The sequence below is a fragment of the Mustela nivalis genome (assembly GCF_964662115.1).
Source record: "Mustela nivalis genome assembly, chromosome: 8".
Classification (NCBI taxonomy): Eukaryota; Metazoa; Chordata; class Mammalia; order Carnivora; family Mustelidae; genus Mustela; species Mustela nivalis.
Window position 1 is genome coordinate 54789023 of NC_139027.1, and position 18227 is coordinate 54807249.

The 18227-nt window shown below is 34.8% G+C and overlaps 1 protein-coding gene across 2 annotated transcripts; it reads right to left on the minus strand.

Moving 5' to 3' along the window:
- Positions 1-1247: 1247 nt before the first annotated feature.
- On the minus strand, positions 1248-15179 carry ETAA1 (ETAA1 activator of ATR kinase). 2 transcript variants are annotated; one of them, XM_082744103.1, is made up of 6 exons: positions 14538-15179; positions 13182-13310; positions 12847-12923; positions 9679-9791; positions 7400-9420; positions 1248-2348 (listed from the first exon to the last, which is right to left on the minus strand). In XM_082744103.1, the coding sequence occupies exons 1-6, from the start codon at positions 14758-14760 to the stop codon at positions 2230-2232; spliced, it is 2682 nt and encodes an 893-aa protein (XP_082600229.1). In that variant the 5' UTR covers positions 14761-15179; the 3' UTR covers positions 1248-2229. The 2 variants fall into 2 exon arrangements, with proteins under 2 accessions (XP_082600229.1, XP_082600230.1); XM_082744104.1 differs by lacking the exon at positions 14538-15179 and having other exon boundaries at positions 13187-13213.
- Positions 15180-18227: the final 3048 nt, after the last annotated feature.

An 18227-nucleotide genomic window follows, 5' to 3' on the forward strand; every position in this document is an offset into this window, starting at 1 on the left:
CGAGCAGAGAGCCCGATGTGGGACTCGATCCCAGGATCCTGGGACCATGACCTGAGCTGAAGGCAGAGGCTTAACCCAGCAACCCAGGCGCCCTAAAAGCACATATTTCTGAAATCTATCCCTAGATGTACTCATTTATGAAGTCTAAAGGCGGCACAACAACACGTTTGTTGTTTTATTTTTGAGTCCCACAAGTGATTCTGATCATCTCATTGTGGCAAGAATTGAAGATCATGGTTAGACTTTCAATAAATTGTCACTTACACTAATCAGTATTGGGCTAAATTTAAATTGTTCCTAGAAACATTTCCTAATTCTGAATAGCTCAGGGAATCAGTCAAATTGCTTTAAGTATGGGGAGGCAGAACTCTGCCATCAGAATATATCTGAATTCATAAAATATTTGATAAGTAACAATTGTGCATCAGTATTGGGTAGACAGAGATAAGTAAGGTGCCACTGTTCTCAGGAATGTAAAAGTTAATGACAACAGTATGATATAAGCACTGTTTCCCCAGGTATCGTGATATATGCCTGCATACACTCGACTGTGTAATAAAGCAACCCAAGTTTTCCTGGGATCAGGGTTGCCTGTCTACAGCAAGAAAGAGTAGTAATAGATGGGCTCTATTGTGCAGTGGAGTTTCCTGCGATCATGGCATTATTAATGTCAGTTTTTCCATGGCCAACCTTAGATGCATAAACAGCAGTCGAGCTTGATCTGGAATACAGCTGTTAGGCCTACCAACTGGCTCTTCTCTGTAGAAACAGATTTCCTAAAAATTGGAAAAAGCCAGCCTAGAGAAATGATCTACATAGCCCTCTGTGTGTTCACTGAAGGGCCACTAATCTCTACTGTTTCCAATAATACCTTAAGGAAGAATGTGTTACTCTACTGTATATATGAAAATATAATTTTCAGAATGATACGTCTCTATATAGCCATAGCTTAAAATGCATTTAATTATTTTGATATTATCATAGTTCTAAGACACCTGAATAGTGGTGAATGCACTAATAGGTGTTTCACATGTATACCTTTCATCAAGTCTCCCAAAGCCATTTAAGACAAATAAAGCATCCTTATTGTCTTCTGACCTCTGCTTTGATTTTTCTGGCTTAGTGAATTCTAAACAGACATAAAGGAAAAAATAAGGTAATAGAGATGAACAAATTAGTAAAGTCAGAAAAATAGTTAAGGGAAAATTAAATAGTTATAGGTAAACTAAAAAGAGAAAGATTCTCACTTTTATATTCTGGAATGAATTCTTTAATACAAGAAACAATGAGCATTATTATTAAACAGTCCTTAATGTACTTTGAGTTACTATTTTTCTTTTTAGTTTTATACTATGAAATAATTAATGCTCCTACAAAATTATTTTGTATACTAATTAATACTTGAAAGTATAATGGTATAATTGTTTAGGTGTTCATTAGAATAAAAGAAATCATTCTAATCCCAGCATAGCTTTAATTTGCCTTGTGACTTCCAGAATAACAGTATTCATTTCTCATCCATACAATAAAGAAGTTGGACCCAATGACATCTAAAGGTTCTGACAGTTCTAAATGTTAATAGTACTATATTATTTATATAGCTAGTCTTTTTTCCCCCCCAAACTTCTTAAATCAGCATTTTCCCTGAAAATAGTGGAAGGTTTCCAAAATACATTATGTTTTAGAAAACTAAAATTAAGATCTATTTCAGACTAGGAACTGAAAATAGTAATTTCCTTACAAATAAATTAAAGTCCTTTATTTCCCACCAACCAAGTTCCTAAGAATATGAAAGTATTTTTAAGATTCAGAAGTATATAAAAAACTTAAAAAGTTATTGAAAGTAAAACTATAAAAAAATACTTATTTAGTGAGTTGAAGCTTTGTTATTATAATAAAAAATTAGTAGATTACCTATCTTTGGATGACCCACAATATTTAAAAATATACTACTTTACTCTTATAATTCTATAACATAATTGCTAACTCTCCTGAATTTTCAAAACTTATATGTAATTATTTCCACATACCTCTCCAAGGAAAGATTTCATTGACTATTGCAAACATTGATTTATTAAATAAAACAGAAGTCCATTAAAAAAAAAAAAGTCCATGCTTAATAAGTCAGCATTAAATTTCTCACAGAGAAATCAAGAAAAAATATTTCCTATCATAGATAGCTATTAACTGTCTTTGTCTTCCAACTAATATTTCATAAAAGAAATCATGTTAAGTGGGAGCTGCCTTTACAGATGAGGCCTGTGCTTTGGCCATTCTTCGAACCAGTGCTTCTTGTCTTTTTCTTTGAATTTCTTCAGGAGAATACTTTTTATTTTTTTCTTCTTCCTCTAAAAATTAAACAAAATATAGATATTACTATTATAGACTATAAAGGTATCCTGAATATGAATTTTAATTTTTACTTTTTTATTATCCAGACTTGCCATATTGGTATAACTATTAAATCATGCTAAACTACTAAATACAACATTCCACATACAGACACAGTACCCTAGGCCAAAGGAAAATCAAGCACCGATCAATCTGTCCTTATTTTATATACCTTTTCAGTGTGATAAAGTTCATTTGATTAAAACTGTACATTTTAACTTCCTAGCACATAATTCTTGCAAATTAGATGAAGGACATCTAATTTATATAATCGACAAAATGAGTATTTTTTAAAAACTGGGATTTTAAATGTTATATAAACTTTAACAGAAAAGTAGTCAAATATAATGAATTAAATATGAATACCTCAAATAGTCTATTTTTCCCTCTAAGATAACTATATTAATATTCACATCAACTTTTTTTCCTCTATAGAGCTCCAAGATTTCCATTTTAGCCATTGAAGACAAATGTTTTAGAGTGATCTGGTGAAATCTATCATGACAATAAGCACATAATTCACTGTCAAATATTTTTATTTAGAGAATACATTTTATATAAACATTAGAAATTTCAAAAAGGAGAGTATTTGAATAAAATCTTCAATTTGAATGTCTTTTTAAGTATACAGTTTAGTCACGTTGGGCTAAAAGATTATCTACATAATGCTAATAAGAATCGAACTTTAAGATTAGCAAATGTATTTTCTCATTTAAAGGATGTTTTAAAATTAAGACCATCACCTTAAATCATATTTATATGACCTTGTATTGGTAAAACTGTTTATCTTGTAAAATCTGCCTGTCATAGAATACTAATCTGTAGTACTGCTGGCAGAGAAGTATTATTTACACTAACATCTAGACAAAGGTTCAGACTTTAAAAGACATTTCCCTTGTTAACTAAGGGAGATTATATATCCAAAATAAATTATCTGTCTCCCCTTCCTTTCTTGGTATAATTGGAAATGGGAGAGCATGTTCAGGGTTGAGATAAATATTGCAGATAAACTCCCCAGATTACTCTGATGCCTTATTTATTTCCTAAACTAATTATCTCACAGATTTGTAGCTATTTTTCCTTATAGAAAGATGCTATAAGATACTTTATAATTAGCTTGACTAATTGTCTACTATTTTAGTCTCAAAGTTGAAAAGCATAAACTCAGAATACATACACACACACACACACACACACACACACAGTTGCACTGTATTGACCGTAAGTTTGGAAGGAAAACAGGTTAATAATCCATGATAGCAGAAAAGAACATAGTTCCCTACAACTGGCTTGGTGATATTCTTGGAAAATAATTTCAAATGATGTAGATAAAGTCACACTATGGAACTTTGATTTAGAGACATCCATTTCTCTCTCATCAGCCTTTCCTTTAACTCAATCTTCAATAAAAATACATGGCCAAGTCTCAAACTATTCCAAGTTACACAGAAAGAGTGGCTTTTCTTAATGTTTATCCTAAAGCAGAGGTCAGCAAAAGAGGAAAAAAAAATTCTGTAAATGGCCAGAAAGTAAATATGTTAATCTTTGAAGGTCATATGGGCTTTCATTGGAAGTGTTAAGATCTGTCATTGTAGCATGAAAACAGTCAGAAATGGACAATACAAATGATGTGACTGTGTTCAAATAAAATTTTGTTTAGTGATGGTGAAATCTGAAGTCCATGAAAGTTTCAAAGGTCATGAAATATTATTACTCTTCTTCTGATTTTTTCGACTATTTAAAATGTGAAAACCATTTTAGCATGCTGGCTGCACAAAAACAGGCTATGGGCTGGATTTAGATAGGCCATGGTCTGTCCAACCCGCCTTATAACAATAAGGTAGTTAAATGGGTTTTGTTTCAGAGATAGTCTCTGGAGAGCCTCTTGCAACATAACAAAGTAAAACAATAGAAAATATCAAGAAGAATAATGTTAATTAGAAGATTAGGTACTATCAGTAAACTTAAACTGATAAAAGAAACTGAAAGAGAGATTATCCACACAAAAAATGCAGAAGGATAGTGTTTGGGAAAACTCAAATAAATATTCCAGAGATGTAGTCTTTAATATAGTTATAACTATATGAACTAAATTCATGTTGAGTATGGTCCAATTAATTACACTTAAATATAAATATATATTTAAATATAAATTCAAATATTTAAATATAAATTCAAATATTTAAAATTATTATAGCTTGACCACAAATTTTCAATTGTTTCAAAATACCTAGGTTATAACGTAGGGAAGTATTCGTTGTCAATGTTGATAAAAAATATAAACTGATATAACTTTTTGGGAAGATCTGGTGCTAGCCATCAAATTCAAAACATTATCTTACATCAATTTTTTAATAATTAACAGATACAATCATATGAGCATGGAGAAATTTATGTAGAAGTATATTCACTGAAGGACTGTTTATAATGCCAAAAATGCAACCAAACTGAACTTTCCATCAATAGAGAAACAGTTAAATAAATCATGGTATATCTGTATAAAGACATACTATGTAGTGATGAAAAGGACTGAAGCAAAACTACATGAATGACAGGGAAAAATAGCTATATTTAATGAAGGCAAAACCAAGTTGCCAAATCTTAGGTACACAGTATTTAATTCCATCTGATTAAATAAATGTGTAGGTATACACATGTATTCATACACACAAACATGCATACATGATTTCATATTCTACATGATGTATTCCAAACTGTTAACTGTGGTTTTTCCCTGAGGAATGGCTGTGAGGAAAGAGAAACAGAGAATTTATTTTTTGACTTCAAATTAATCTATTCTGTTTTCTTTCCTTCTTTTTAAACAACCAACATACTACTGTTATAAATCTTAAAAAAAAAAATAGGTGGAAGCACTTAAATAAGAAAGTTGTAGCAGTAATGCCAACAAAATCATCATCTAGAATCTAAACAGAAAACAATGATCTAATGTTAAAAGCAGCTAAAAACTCCCTCACCTTATTAGCATTGATCTACATAATAGATAAGAATCCTAATGTTAGCCCCAAGTGAGGAAGACTGATTAAGAAAATCAATAATTACAAGCTAGCATAGTAAATGCTGTAACAGAAGTAACACTGGGTATTGGAGAAACCCAAAGAAACTGAAGCTAAATTATTGGGGTGGATAGAAACATACTGTGTTTTAAAAAACAAGTGGAAAATGGTCAGGCAGATTTGGTATATGCACATGGGGGCACTAAGTTTCTGGTAAAGGAAAGAGCATCTGTAAAAACATGAGGCAGTGAAAAAAACTGGGCATTAAGATGTACGAGTAGTTATGCCAGACACAGTCCCTTTATAAAGCATTACAATATCAGTGAATAACAGATTTTCACATTATGTGGCATGATATTCATTCAAATACTTACTAAACATCTAAGTGGCAGATGCGGTGACAGGCCTAGGTATTCACAAATAGGACAGACAATAATCAATACTTGCTTTCAAATTGTGGTAAAAGAAATGAAGGAAATAAGAGAGATTATAGGTCTTTTGACCTATTTATAGATTGTTCAAGGAACGTCTCTATGAGGAAGTCATATTTAAGTTGAGACCTAAGGATAAAAAAGCACCTATGAATAGACAGGAATAGGGGGGATATATGCTGGGAAGAAGTAGTTTTAGTTGGGACTATGACAGTCAGAGCTCCTGAACTAGGAAAGAAACTATTCTTTTTTTTTTTTTTTTTAAAGGACTTTATTTATTTCTGAGAGAGAGAGAGAATGTGCACAGCAGCGGAAGAGCAGGCAGAGGGAGAAGCAGGCTCCTCACTAAGCAGAGAGCCCGATGGGGGACTCGATCCCAGGATCCTGGGATCGTAACCCAAGCTGAAGGCAGCTGCTCAACTGACTGAGCCACCCAGGGGTCCAGGAAAGAAACTATTCTGTTCAAGGAATTCAAAGATAGCTAGTGTAGTTGAAGCTTAGTAGGTGAGGTAAAAAAGAAGACAGAGAGGCTAAGGAGTGATAATCCAGAACCTTGTAAATCAACACAGAGTAGGAATTTTGTTTGTTTTCTTTTTTCTTTTTTTTTTTTTTAAAGATTCTATTTACTTATTTGATAGAGAGATAAAGAACACAAGTGCGCAGAATGGCAGGCAGAGGAAGAGAGAGAAGCCACCCTCTGCCGAGCAGGGAGCCTGATGCAGGACTCAAACCCAGGCCCCAGGGATCATGACCAGACCCGAAGGCAGCAGCTTAACAGACTAAGTCACCCAGGTGCCCCTGGAATTTTATTTGAAAAATGACAGGCCAGCATTGAAGGTTGTGGTTAAGCACAGGAATGCCAGGTTTGCCTGTTTGTGAAAAGATTATTCTACTGTTTGGAGAGAATTGAAAAGGGACAGATAAAAGAACTACAATCTAGTCAAAAAAAAGTTGATTTGGATAAGGATGGTAGCGGTTAAGAGTGAGAAAAATGGACTATTTTGAGTTGTATTATTTTGAGGTAGAAATAATGGAACTTGATAGAACTGTGGGAGAGGAATCAGAAGAACCAAAGATGACAGGTTGGACTAAGCAAATTACAGTTCTAACCATCACAACTAACAATTTCATATCAGATATTATAGTAAAAATGTGTTTAATTAGAATGCTCTGAATTTTCAAACACCGTTCACCTCAGTGTCTGCTAAACATAGGAGTAAGATTCAAGTTTTGAAACAAGGAGATATTTAGTAAACAATCTCACAGCATTATATCTACCTAAAAGTGTAATTTTCTAAGAAATAATTCAGAAAACATTCAACAAATATTGAGTACTGACCATATGCTAGTCACCATATTAAAAGCTAAGAAAGAATCTAATGCAATCCGAAAATATAAATTACCCACCCTTTGTATATTAGAACATAATTATTTGTAAAAGTCACTTTAAGAATTCTAGTTAGACATTGTGATTTTTTAAATTTTATTACACAAATATAACAAATAACTAGTTTAGCTACTTTCCCAGGTGATAATTTTCAAAGAAAACTCTTTTATACATACCTTTTGAAGGTTGTTTCAAAGATTCAGAACATTTCACCAAAGACTGCTGTTGAACAGTCTTCCCACAAAATGGGCTGGCAGTTTTAGTTCTCTCTAAACCCTGTGTAATTTTGGTATCAGAAATACTGGTTGACATACAATTTTGATTAAACTGGGAAAGAACTTGAGAATTTTTCATCTTCGTAAATGTGTACTTAGGAAATCTAACTGGTCTGTTAAGGTCACTCTTCGCTCCATCTGTTGTGCACCTATGGGATAAATGCGGAGTACTTAATTTCTTCTTGTAAGTAGCAGTTTCTGTATTCCCGTGGTCTGAATTCACATTCAAACTTGAATTTCCCATACGAACTGATTCAGTACTACTCATTTGTACTGGAAAATCAGTGTTATTCCAGGAATAATGTAGACTATTGATCTGACCATCTGAATTCTTAGAGTATATTTTTAAATTAGTCGTAGCACCTAAAAAGCTTGGAGAATTTCCACAAATTTCTTTTTCCATTTTCACTTGTTTATTTAATTGTGAGCTGTTTGTGAAAGATACATTGCCTGAAATGCTGCTCAGGTTCAAATGCTTTGATTGCACTGATTGACTTTCTTGTTTAGATGTAGTAAACATGTTTTTGGCTCCATGTTTGGAACTATTATTGATCTCAAGTTTACTTTCTAGTATCTTGCTGTCCTTTCTAATGTCTTGTTGCTGAGTTAGTCTTTCAATATCATCACATGCTTGGTATAATAAATCATCATCTACATCATCTCCTTCCCAGGTATTCTCTAATTGATGACATGCTTTGACAATTTCATTGGCAAATGACGGATCATTCCAGTCATCAAAGAACGAACCTAACTTTGATGCATTAGTCTGATTTGGATTATAAACACTGTTTTCAATGCCCAAAGTTGCAGAGCCAAAATTATCTATATTAGCAGGTGCTTTAAAAGACTGATTATAAGTGGACTTATTTTTTTGTTCATTACAATGTCCCATGTTCAAAGTTGACTTTTCAGAAGTATTTACATTAGAAGTAAATTTAGTGTGCCTATATTCTGTCAGGTTAGACGCAACTGCACAGTCTTGAATTTTGTCTTGAATAACAGTTTTACTGAAAGATTTCTCAAATTTCATTTTATTTCCAGTGGGTGGTAATTTGTTTGGTTTGTCGTTTGGATTTAGTGAAAACCCATATTTTCCAAAATCTATTAATTCCTTGTTTTGTGTCTTTGAAGGGAGATCCTGTAAAATTTTTGAATCCTTTAACCTGGTATCTAGACTTGTATTCATTCTGGACTTATTTTTATCATTTTTATTGTTAAAATTATAAATTCCCTTTTGATCAGCAATCTGGGCTGTTTTAGGAGCAGGGAAAAGTTCACACATTTTGACATTTTGCATAGCGAAAGGTTCATTACTTAGTAAGTTTTCCCAATCATCCTCAAAATCGCTGGTAGTAAATGTGTCAAGGGGTTTATGGAAAGCTTCTTGCTTCTCAGTATAAGAAGTCACACATGATTTTGTGATTCCAGGAGTGTCTACTTGACAAAAAAGTGATCCTGGGGTTTTACCTGGCAGACTTTCATTCGTAATGATTTTCTCCTCTTTTAAAGTGCTTTTCTTTCCAAAGGTGGTATTACTCAGATTCAAAAAAGCATCCGACAAATCTTGGCTGAACTGTCCACTACATTTCTGAGTAGAGCCATCAAAAATGGCATTAAAGGCTGCTTCAGCATTTTGGTCAAATGGCTTCGGACTGTTATTCTGATCATTTTCCATAGGTGTTTTGATATTTTCTTTCAGTGGCTTCTTTATTATAGAATTATCTATTTCAGGAACTGTATCATATAATAACTGCATCTGCATATTATCTTTATAATTACTTAAAGTTTCTGCTTCTGAAATTGCCTGGATAAAACCATGATTTCTTTTGTTTTGCTCTTGAATCACATCTAGCTCTTCCATATTTTTATCAAATTGCTTAGCTAATTTCATAAGTTCTTCCTCTCGATTTTGTGTTTTTAACCTATTAAAAAAATTTTAGAAATTATAAATAAGAAAACTTCTAGGAGTCATTATAGATTTTCAACTGTTATTAAGCATATTTTAATATATTAAACTCAAAATTTTAACACAATTATTGTGAGCCTAAAATTCTACATGTCAAACCTAAAAAATTTAATTTTTAGCCATTTTGATGTATTTATTTACAAAACCAAAACAGATTATTATTAAAAATATCTACTCCACTGAATCTCAGGAAAGATGAAAAGTTTGAACTTACTTTGTGCAGCTGATTTTTGCTCTTGATTTTCCTTTTGCTACACTAGGAGTACAAGGAATAGCAGTTGCACCAATCCACATGCCTAGCATGGAGTTTGTTGTTGGTTTTTCATCCTTTAGAAGAAGGGGGAAAAAAGAGTCATATACCAGAAAGAGAGAAAGAAAGGAAGGAAGGAAGGAAAGGAAAGAAGGAAGAAAGAAAAAGAAAAGAAAAGAAAACTTTAGGGGGAAAAAAGAGTTACATACCAAAAAGAAAGAAAGAAAGAGAGAAAGAAAGAAAAGAAAACTTTATCTACACTAAATTATTTTCCTAAAGCAATAAATTCTGGTAAGGTGACAGTTACTAAGTAAATTCGAGAAAAATGAGAAGGTGGAGGATGGCAATAAAAAGCTGTAAGAAGTGATCCTTATATGTTTCAGGAAATGAAAACATTCAGAATTAGTAAATTTTTACTTTCTAAAAAATTAATTTTAAGAATTTAATTAACTAATACATATTCAACAGGAAAAGCAGTCTTTTTTTTCCCCAACAGAAAACTGACTTATTAAGAATAGAGAGAAACATATGGAAATCTTTCTGTATCACCTGATTCTCCAAATTTTCCCTATCCTATTATAATCTTTATCTAAGGTTGGACAATCTATGTTGACCTGAATTGAAAACACTCTAAATTAAACTCAGGACAGAGTCAAGTGCAAAGTTAGAAATGATGCTAAGAAAGGCAGGGATAAGAACAAAATAAGTAGAGAAAGCAGGAAAAGAAATTTAACCACTATAATGGAAAACAAAGGGCCATTTTAATCCTGGATCTTTTTGCTACTCCTTTCAGTCAGTTAGTTGATCATGCAAAAAAATTAGAAAATGAATTTATTCATTAGTTACAGACCAACAAATCAAATGGTTTAACCATTTTCTACTCTTTTTGTATTTAGGATGAACAGAGTACTTAGAATGAACATAAATAACTATCACACAAGCTAAAAGTAATCTTATCAGTAGGTTAGGATACTTGAAAGCATGGACTGATCTTATGATCAGCATTAAGCAAAATGCTAGGCATGAAGAAGCTATCAGTTTATATTTATTTACTAGGTTTAGATGAAAATATCCCTACAACTTGGTACTTTATAATTCTTAATCAACAAAGTTTTCTTAGATGTCCAGTTGAACCTAGATTTTAGCTTCACAATAGCTAAAATCACAATAGATTTTAGCTTCACAATAGCTCCAGTAATCAATAATTTTACTTACAGACTCAATATATATTTTCACTCTTGTTTCAACAACAACTCTGAATTAGGGAAAATATTCTTAATGATTTAATGATGAACCCTTTGTCCATTTACCAAGTATTTTAAAATTCATTCAATTTTTAGACAATAAAGGTATGCCAACTTTATATATCCAATTTTATATATACAAGGGCCCTATGTATGTTTTTTATACTATTTGTGTTATATTTTTAAAATCTCTTTAATAATACTTGCATAATTTACTGTTTTCCAACTACAATCCAGGTGCTATATAAGGTATGTAAGCAAATTACTTCATTTAATCCTACAGAATATTATGAGTAGAGTTGTACAAAAATGATGACTAACAAACACTATATGAAAAGTATCCCTCAAGCAAGTTAAATGACTGTCCAGGGAAAACTGAAGTGCATAATTTGAAAAAAAAGAAAAAGCCATCTCTGAAAATACCAAGGTGACTTAAATAACTACTTGAGGGGGTTACTCACCTAAAAATAAAAAACATGAATATGTCATTCTGAGAACATGATAATCTTACACTACCAAAGATCTACATGCTTTAGTTGAAAAGAGTACCATTTAAAAGCAACTAATTTTACTGTATTTTTCCTTATATACAAGTTACCACTTGCATATTGTTGCCATTTCTTTATGTGAGCTATTACTTCCAGCCCACTTAGGTAAAGGGTCCAGTAATTTACTCAACTATCTTTTTATCACTACTTAAGCTGGCCAGTCCAAACACATTTTATTATTGCTTCTTTCATGTGAAACCCACAATTAATGAAGGCCTATTGTTAACTTATGAAGTAAATAGTATTATGTTATAAAAGCTATTAACTAATGAACCATATGTAAAATGAATTTCTATGACATGCCAAACATGGAATGCAGAGCTAGTAGCAACAGAGTTGTTTTGACTGTGCTAATTGTAATTTTGGATATTTTATAGCCACTAAGAAAAACTTTATTTCCAGTCTCCTCCACCTGGATGATGGTAATTCCTTGTAACCACAGTTTGGGACTATGCCATCTATTGTTTATGGTGAACATATAGTCACTATCCAAGGGTATGTCAAGGAAAAATCCCATACTTCCTACAGAGAGGACACTGAGCAAAAACTAGATGTTTTCTGAATTCAAATATTGTTAAATAAGAAAAAGGAGAGAGGACAGTAAATAGGTTCAGAATAGAGGCTGCCTTAAACTTGTATTTCTATTTCATTCAAGTGGTACAGGACCTGAAAAAAGAAACTTTTGAAGATGGTTCTATGACAGCATATAATTTAACTATCATAATGAACTTTAAAATAACCTTACATTTATAGTGCTCTATGTTTACAAGGAATTTTTATCTCCTTTAATCTTCATAATAGTCCAATGGAGAGAGCAAGACAAGTAATTCTAGTTGATGACTGAATGAACTAAATTTTTGAGAATTTAGATTATGGTCACCCAATATAGGAGGCAGGCTGAGAACTAACTTCAATGTTTTCTACTTTTATGAATGCTTCTCAATGATTGTATTAGTCCACAAGTATTAAGAAGAGCAATTTCAATGGGGAAGAAGTGTGCTATAGACAATAAACAAATACCAATCACAAAAAACATTAAAAAGTTTGAATTTTTATTGTCTATTATTTTAATAACTTTAAAAATAATGCCGTATACTGTTAAACATTAAAAAAAGTAAAAATTATTACTCTAAAAAAATTAAAATATAGGATATATGCTTAAGAAAATATATATTGCCAATTATACATTATATTCCTTCTTCAAAATATACATTTCAGTAGTGTAAAAGGTAAAAGTAACCTTTGGTGCTTTATTTTCAGAAAACCTAATTGTAAAAAACAAACATTTTTCATATGTGGGCCTATTAGTATAGTTTTCATAGGTTTAAAATGATATTTACCTGAGGAGCAATACGATTAACAATATGTGAGATTTCATCACTATCTGTGGTGTAAATCTGTTTTTTTCTTCCTTTACCTAAAGAACAAAGACACCTCTATAAATGGTAAACAAAAAACTTAATTTTAAAAATAGCAGTCATTTCTTAGAAAACAGTTTTAATTAGTATGGCTTAGATCACCAAGCACTGACATCATATACGTACCATAACAATCACATAAGATTCTCAAAAAACATCTGTTGTATAAAAGTTCTGTTATTACCCTACTGAAATGCTATAATTAAATCCTAATCATTTGGCAAATATTTACCCAGATAAAAATATTAATAAATTACCTAACTGTTTTGTCATTGGAGAATTCTGATCCCAGAAGATATCATTCTGTCCATCTGGATCATTAGGAGAACTGAAGGCAGATGACAATATATCCATTTTCAGGACTCTCTTTGGTGTTTCATATCTTTCTACATAAAATAAGATTAAAAAAACAATTATTGCATTGTAAAGCATTACTTTACTTCCTAATACCCCAAAGTCACATATCCTTTAGATTACTTTTTATAGTCCAATTGTAAAATCTTCTCCCAGAGATATTACTTTAATAACTGAAATTTTTCACATAATAATCCTTGTAATACTTCACAAATTTGACACTGTAAATAGCAAGTATTTTAATATAACCCAGTAGCTCTATGAACGTATAATACTGTACAATCTATTCACTCCATTCATTACCACTGGCATTTGGAGGTTTTGGGAACCACCTGTAATTTAAAGATACATTTCAAAAACCAAAAAGCTCCCAGAAGAAACTTCAGTAAAAGTCTGTTTAGCCCCCTTTCATGAACTCTATCCAACTTATACTCATTACTTCCAAAAACTTCAGCTACCCATTTCCTGTGAAGTTTTGTCCACCATCACTTTCAAATTTCTACAAACATTTGTTTTTGTTCATTCCAGAATTGCTTCATGGGAGTAAACTAAAGACAAATAAGGTAACAAAAGTCGTATTTTAAGAACACACTTTTACAAAGAGCTTTTGTGTAAACTTCAGTTCCTACCGGGATTTATTAGAAATCTCTGGAGGAAAAAAAAAAAAACAAACAAACAACAACACCCAAAATTGACCAGAATGAAATACTCAGGGGCCCTTAGTTTCCGACTTGGAGGGCCATCATACAGGAACTTCCGGTTTATAAATCATTAAGTGAGACATCACCCAAACTCTGAGGACGCTAGAGATAGCTAGAGCTTTTTATATGACCCCCTTCACTGGAGCAAGCCAGGGCAGAACGTCGAGATGGGGCAATTCTCCTGGAAATAAGCCGAAGGCAGCCAGTCTGTCCGATAGTTTTCCTCGCTCGGCCACTCGGGACTGGAGCAGTCTAGAAATCGCCGCCCTCCTTCCCTCAAACAGGTCAATTACAGGGCCTATTCCTACAGCAGCAGCAGCAAGTAGACGGTCAAACAGAACGTGGCACAACTCAAATTCGGAGCCTAAAACCATGGGGGTAGTGGCGTCATGTTCCTCTCGGACTCACGAGGGGCGAGGGGCGAAGCCCAGGGAAAGAAAACACTTCAGACTCCACCCCCACCAGCACCCGCACCCGCACCCTAGGATTCCCCATTGCAAGCGGGGCTGTGGGGATGCAGCGCTTAAGCCCGGAGGGGCCGCGCTGCCGACGTCTCACCCTCGGGGGTACTTTTACTGCACGAAGCGGCTGCTGGAGGCTGCTCTTGTTGCGGCACGGGCCGGGGAGACGTCTCTCCGACCCTGCGGGGCCTCGAGCCGCGGGCCGACCTCAGCCGCCTCTTCCCTGGCTCGACCATCGAGCTGCATTCCTCAGCCGCCGCCGCTTTGCGCGGCGTGTTCTTCAGGCCAGGGCTGTCCCCATGTTTCCTTCGCCGACTCATCGCCTACAGTCCCCCTCTACCAGCCCCTTCGCCTTTCACATTTTGCAACCGGAGAGTAAGGCAATGGAACTACAAGCCGGACTCGGCGCCAACGGCCGCCGCCATTTTGGCCGATGGGCGCTCGAAAGAGACAGCCGCTGATTGGTTGCGTCTGGATAAGGGGCGGGGCTGTCGCCGTGCCCGGGACGCAGCGGTTACGAAGCCAGCGGCGCGGGCTTCCGCAGCCTGCCTCCAAGCTCGCTGGGCTCCGCTCAGACTCTATCGGAGTGGAAGTGATGGGAAGGGGAAGTGAGCTGGTCATAGGACTTGAGTGAGAGTATGTGAGGTGGAAAGGGTCTTGAATCCCCTGGCATCTTTTTACTGAATTTACGGCTGGAGTTACACATTACTTAGATTAAAATAATTATGGGATTTAGTATTTTGAAGAAGAAATAAAAGGTATAGGCTAGGAAGGAAAAATTTATTTATTTCTTCATAGATGATGTGTGCAGAGAGAAATCTAAAAAGTGTAGAAGTTATTAAGTCTATAAGCTATTTTAACGGAGTTGCAGATACGAAGTAAATATTCAAAGACCAGTTATATCTTACTGTATTAGGAACAAACATAGACTTTTTTTTTTTTTTTTTTTTAAGATTTTACTTATTTGTTAGAGAGAGAGAGAGAGAGCGCAAGCACAGGCAGACACAGAGGCAGGCTAGTGGCAGAGGGAGAAGCAGGCTCCCTGCCAAGCAAGGAGCCTGATGTGGGGCTCCATCCCAGGACGCAGGGATCATGACCTGAGCCTAAGGCAGCTTCTTAACCAACTGAGCCACCCAGGCGACCCCAAACATAGACTTTTAAAGAAATACGATTTCTGGGGCGACTGCCTTTGGCTCAGGACATGATCCAGGAATCCCCAAATCAGGCTCCTCGCCCAGAGCGATCTCCTCTCTCCTGCTATCTCTGTCACCGTCTCTCTCTCTCTCTGTTTCTCTCAAGTAAATACATAAAATCTCTTTAAAAAATAAATATGATTTATAGTAGCATGCAAGATACCAAATAACTAGAAATAAATTTAACCAAAATTGCAACATTTCTACAGAGAATATGAAATATTTTTGAAAGAAATTAAAGACTTAAATACAGTTGACCCTTGAACATGGCAAGTGTTAGGGGTGCTGACCCATATGCTGTTAAAAATTTACTGTAACTTTTAACTCCCTATGAACTTAACCAGTAATAGCCTATTGTTGACTAGAAGTCTTCCAATAACATAAAGTTAATTAACACATATTTTGTGTGTGTATTGTATGCTGTCTTCTCACAATAATGTAAGCTACAAAAAATGTTAGTTAGAAAATCATAAGAAAAATACTTTTCTTGTGAAAGAAGGATTAAGCCTGGGCACCTGGGTGGCTCAAATGGTTGGGCATCTGCCTTCTGCTCAGATCCTCTAGGTCTTGGGGTCCAGCCTGCCTTTGGGCTCCCAGCTCAGCGGGGAGCCTGCTTCTCCCCCTCCCCCTGCCTCTCCCCCTGCTCCTGCGCTCTCTCTCTCTCTGTATCTCTGTCTCAAGTGAATAAATAAAATCTTGGAAAAAAAAAAAAAAAAGGATTACACCATACACCATGTTCATGGTTGCAAGACTTAATATTTTTACCTTAGTTCTTCCCAAATTGACTCAAAGGAAATCCATTCAAAATTGCAGTAGGTGTATTTGTGCAGATTTCTGTGTGTGTGGGGGGGTGTGTAATATGACAAACTTATTTTAAATGTATATGGAAATGCAAAGTATCAAGAATAACCAAGAAACTTTCAAAGATCTCTTTCAAAGGTCCAGTGAAGTTGGATGGGTACCACATTTAAAATCAAGGAAATTAAGACACTGTGGCAATGGTGAAGGGATAGACAAACATGAAAGGAACAAGTTAGATGGTTCAGAAACAGACCTTTACATAAATGGACACTTGATTTAAGACAAAAATGATACTCCTAAGCAGTGGGAAAAGGACTTTTAGATAACAAACAGTACTTGTTCGAACTGATATTCACATTGTGGGAAAAAGAAGAAACAACCTCTATTTCAAACCATAACCCAAATCAAATGATGTGCAAGTTGATTATACACTTAACTGTAAGAGATAAAATAATTAACATTCTAGGAGATTTCTTAATGTCTAGGAGATGTCTATAAATTGTTTTAATGATAAGAAAGATTTTTAAATTGAACAAAAATGTCACTATCTATGAAGAAAATAATTACATACTTGAGTACATTAAATTGATCACTGAAGAACTTAGGTCTATCCAAAGACGACATTAGAGAATGAAAGGCAAGGCACAGATTGGAAGAAGATATTTACCAGATGCCAAGTTACGGCCCATATATAAAGTATATGAAAAACGGGGTATAAACTACAAAGGTGATTGACCATAAATAAGAAAAATAGGTCAGGTACTTTAGCAGGCTCTCCAAAAGAAAATCTCAATGACCAACAAACTTGTATAAAGGTGCTCAACTTTATTTGTAAGGAGGAAAATGGAAACTAAAGCCATAATGCGATGCTCCTCAACACCCATCAGAATGGCTAAAATTAAGATGGATAATAGGGGTGTTAAGGGAACCAGAGTTGAGACCTCAGCCTCAACTAATACCTTGATTGCAGCCAGTGAGGCACCCAGAGCCTAAGGACCCAACCAGTAGGAATTGTCACATACTGCTGGTGAGAATAACTTGGTACAACAGTTCGGGAAAACAGGTTTTGGTCTAGCAATCCCACTCTGAGGAATATAACCAATGGAAATGCAGGAGGCACTTTGTGCAACAAGATACATTTTATAAAAATATTTTCAGCAGTAAAGTTCAAAATTACCCCAAACTGGAAGCAAGCCAAATGCCCTTCAAGAGTAAGGGGTTAATAAAAAAATAAAAATATATTTAAAAAAAAAAGTACAGGGGTTAACTATATTGAGCTATATTTGCTCAACAAAATGCTACATATAAAAGAAAAATTGCAATTCCATGCAACAATGTGGAAAATCTCATAAAGCTGAGCAAAAGAGGCCAGACTCCCAGCCTCTTCTGTCCCAAGAATACTATATAATTCCATTTACATTGTAAGGGCCTATTCAGCCAGAGCAGTCCCACCCCAGTTGAACTGCCATTTTGCTGTAAAGCTTAAACTGAGCCCCCCACTCCCCCACCCCCGCCAAGGGGATCTTATTTAAAAGCAAGTCCGGGAAACCAGTCCCAGATAACAAAGTCCAATACAGGGTGGGTCAGGTCAGGTGGAGGTATTCAATCAGTGGGGGCGCATACTGTCTCCTAGCTACCAAGGAGTATGGGCCCCCACCCTTTGGGAGCCTTTTGGTGCCAATCCTAACCCAAGGTGTGATAGGCTGGTTCAAATGTCTACCAGGGTAATTTGTAATTCAATTGGTCGCCTAGCATCACTGTGGAGTTTCCTGTGTGTGTTACAATCTCACTGG

Coding starts and splice junctions, on each gene's coding strand:
- ETAA1 (XM_082744103.1), bottom strand. CDS start 14,760: ATGAGTCGGCGAAGGAAACATGGGGACAGCCCTGGCCTGAAGAACACG. Junction 12,924..13,181: donor TCCAATGACAAAACAGTTAG/GTAATTTATTAA, acceptor TTTGTTCTTTAG/GTAAAGGAAGAAAAAAACAG. Junction 9,421..9,678: donor GCAAAAATCAGCTGCACAAA/GTAAGTTCAAAC, acceptor TTTTTTTAATAG/GTTAAAAACACAAAATCGAG.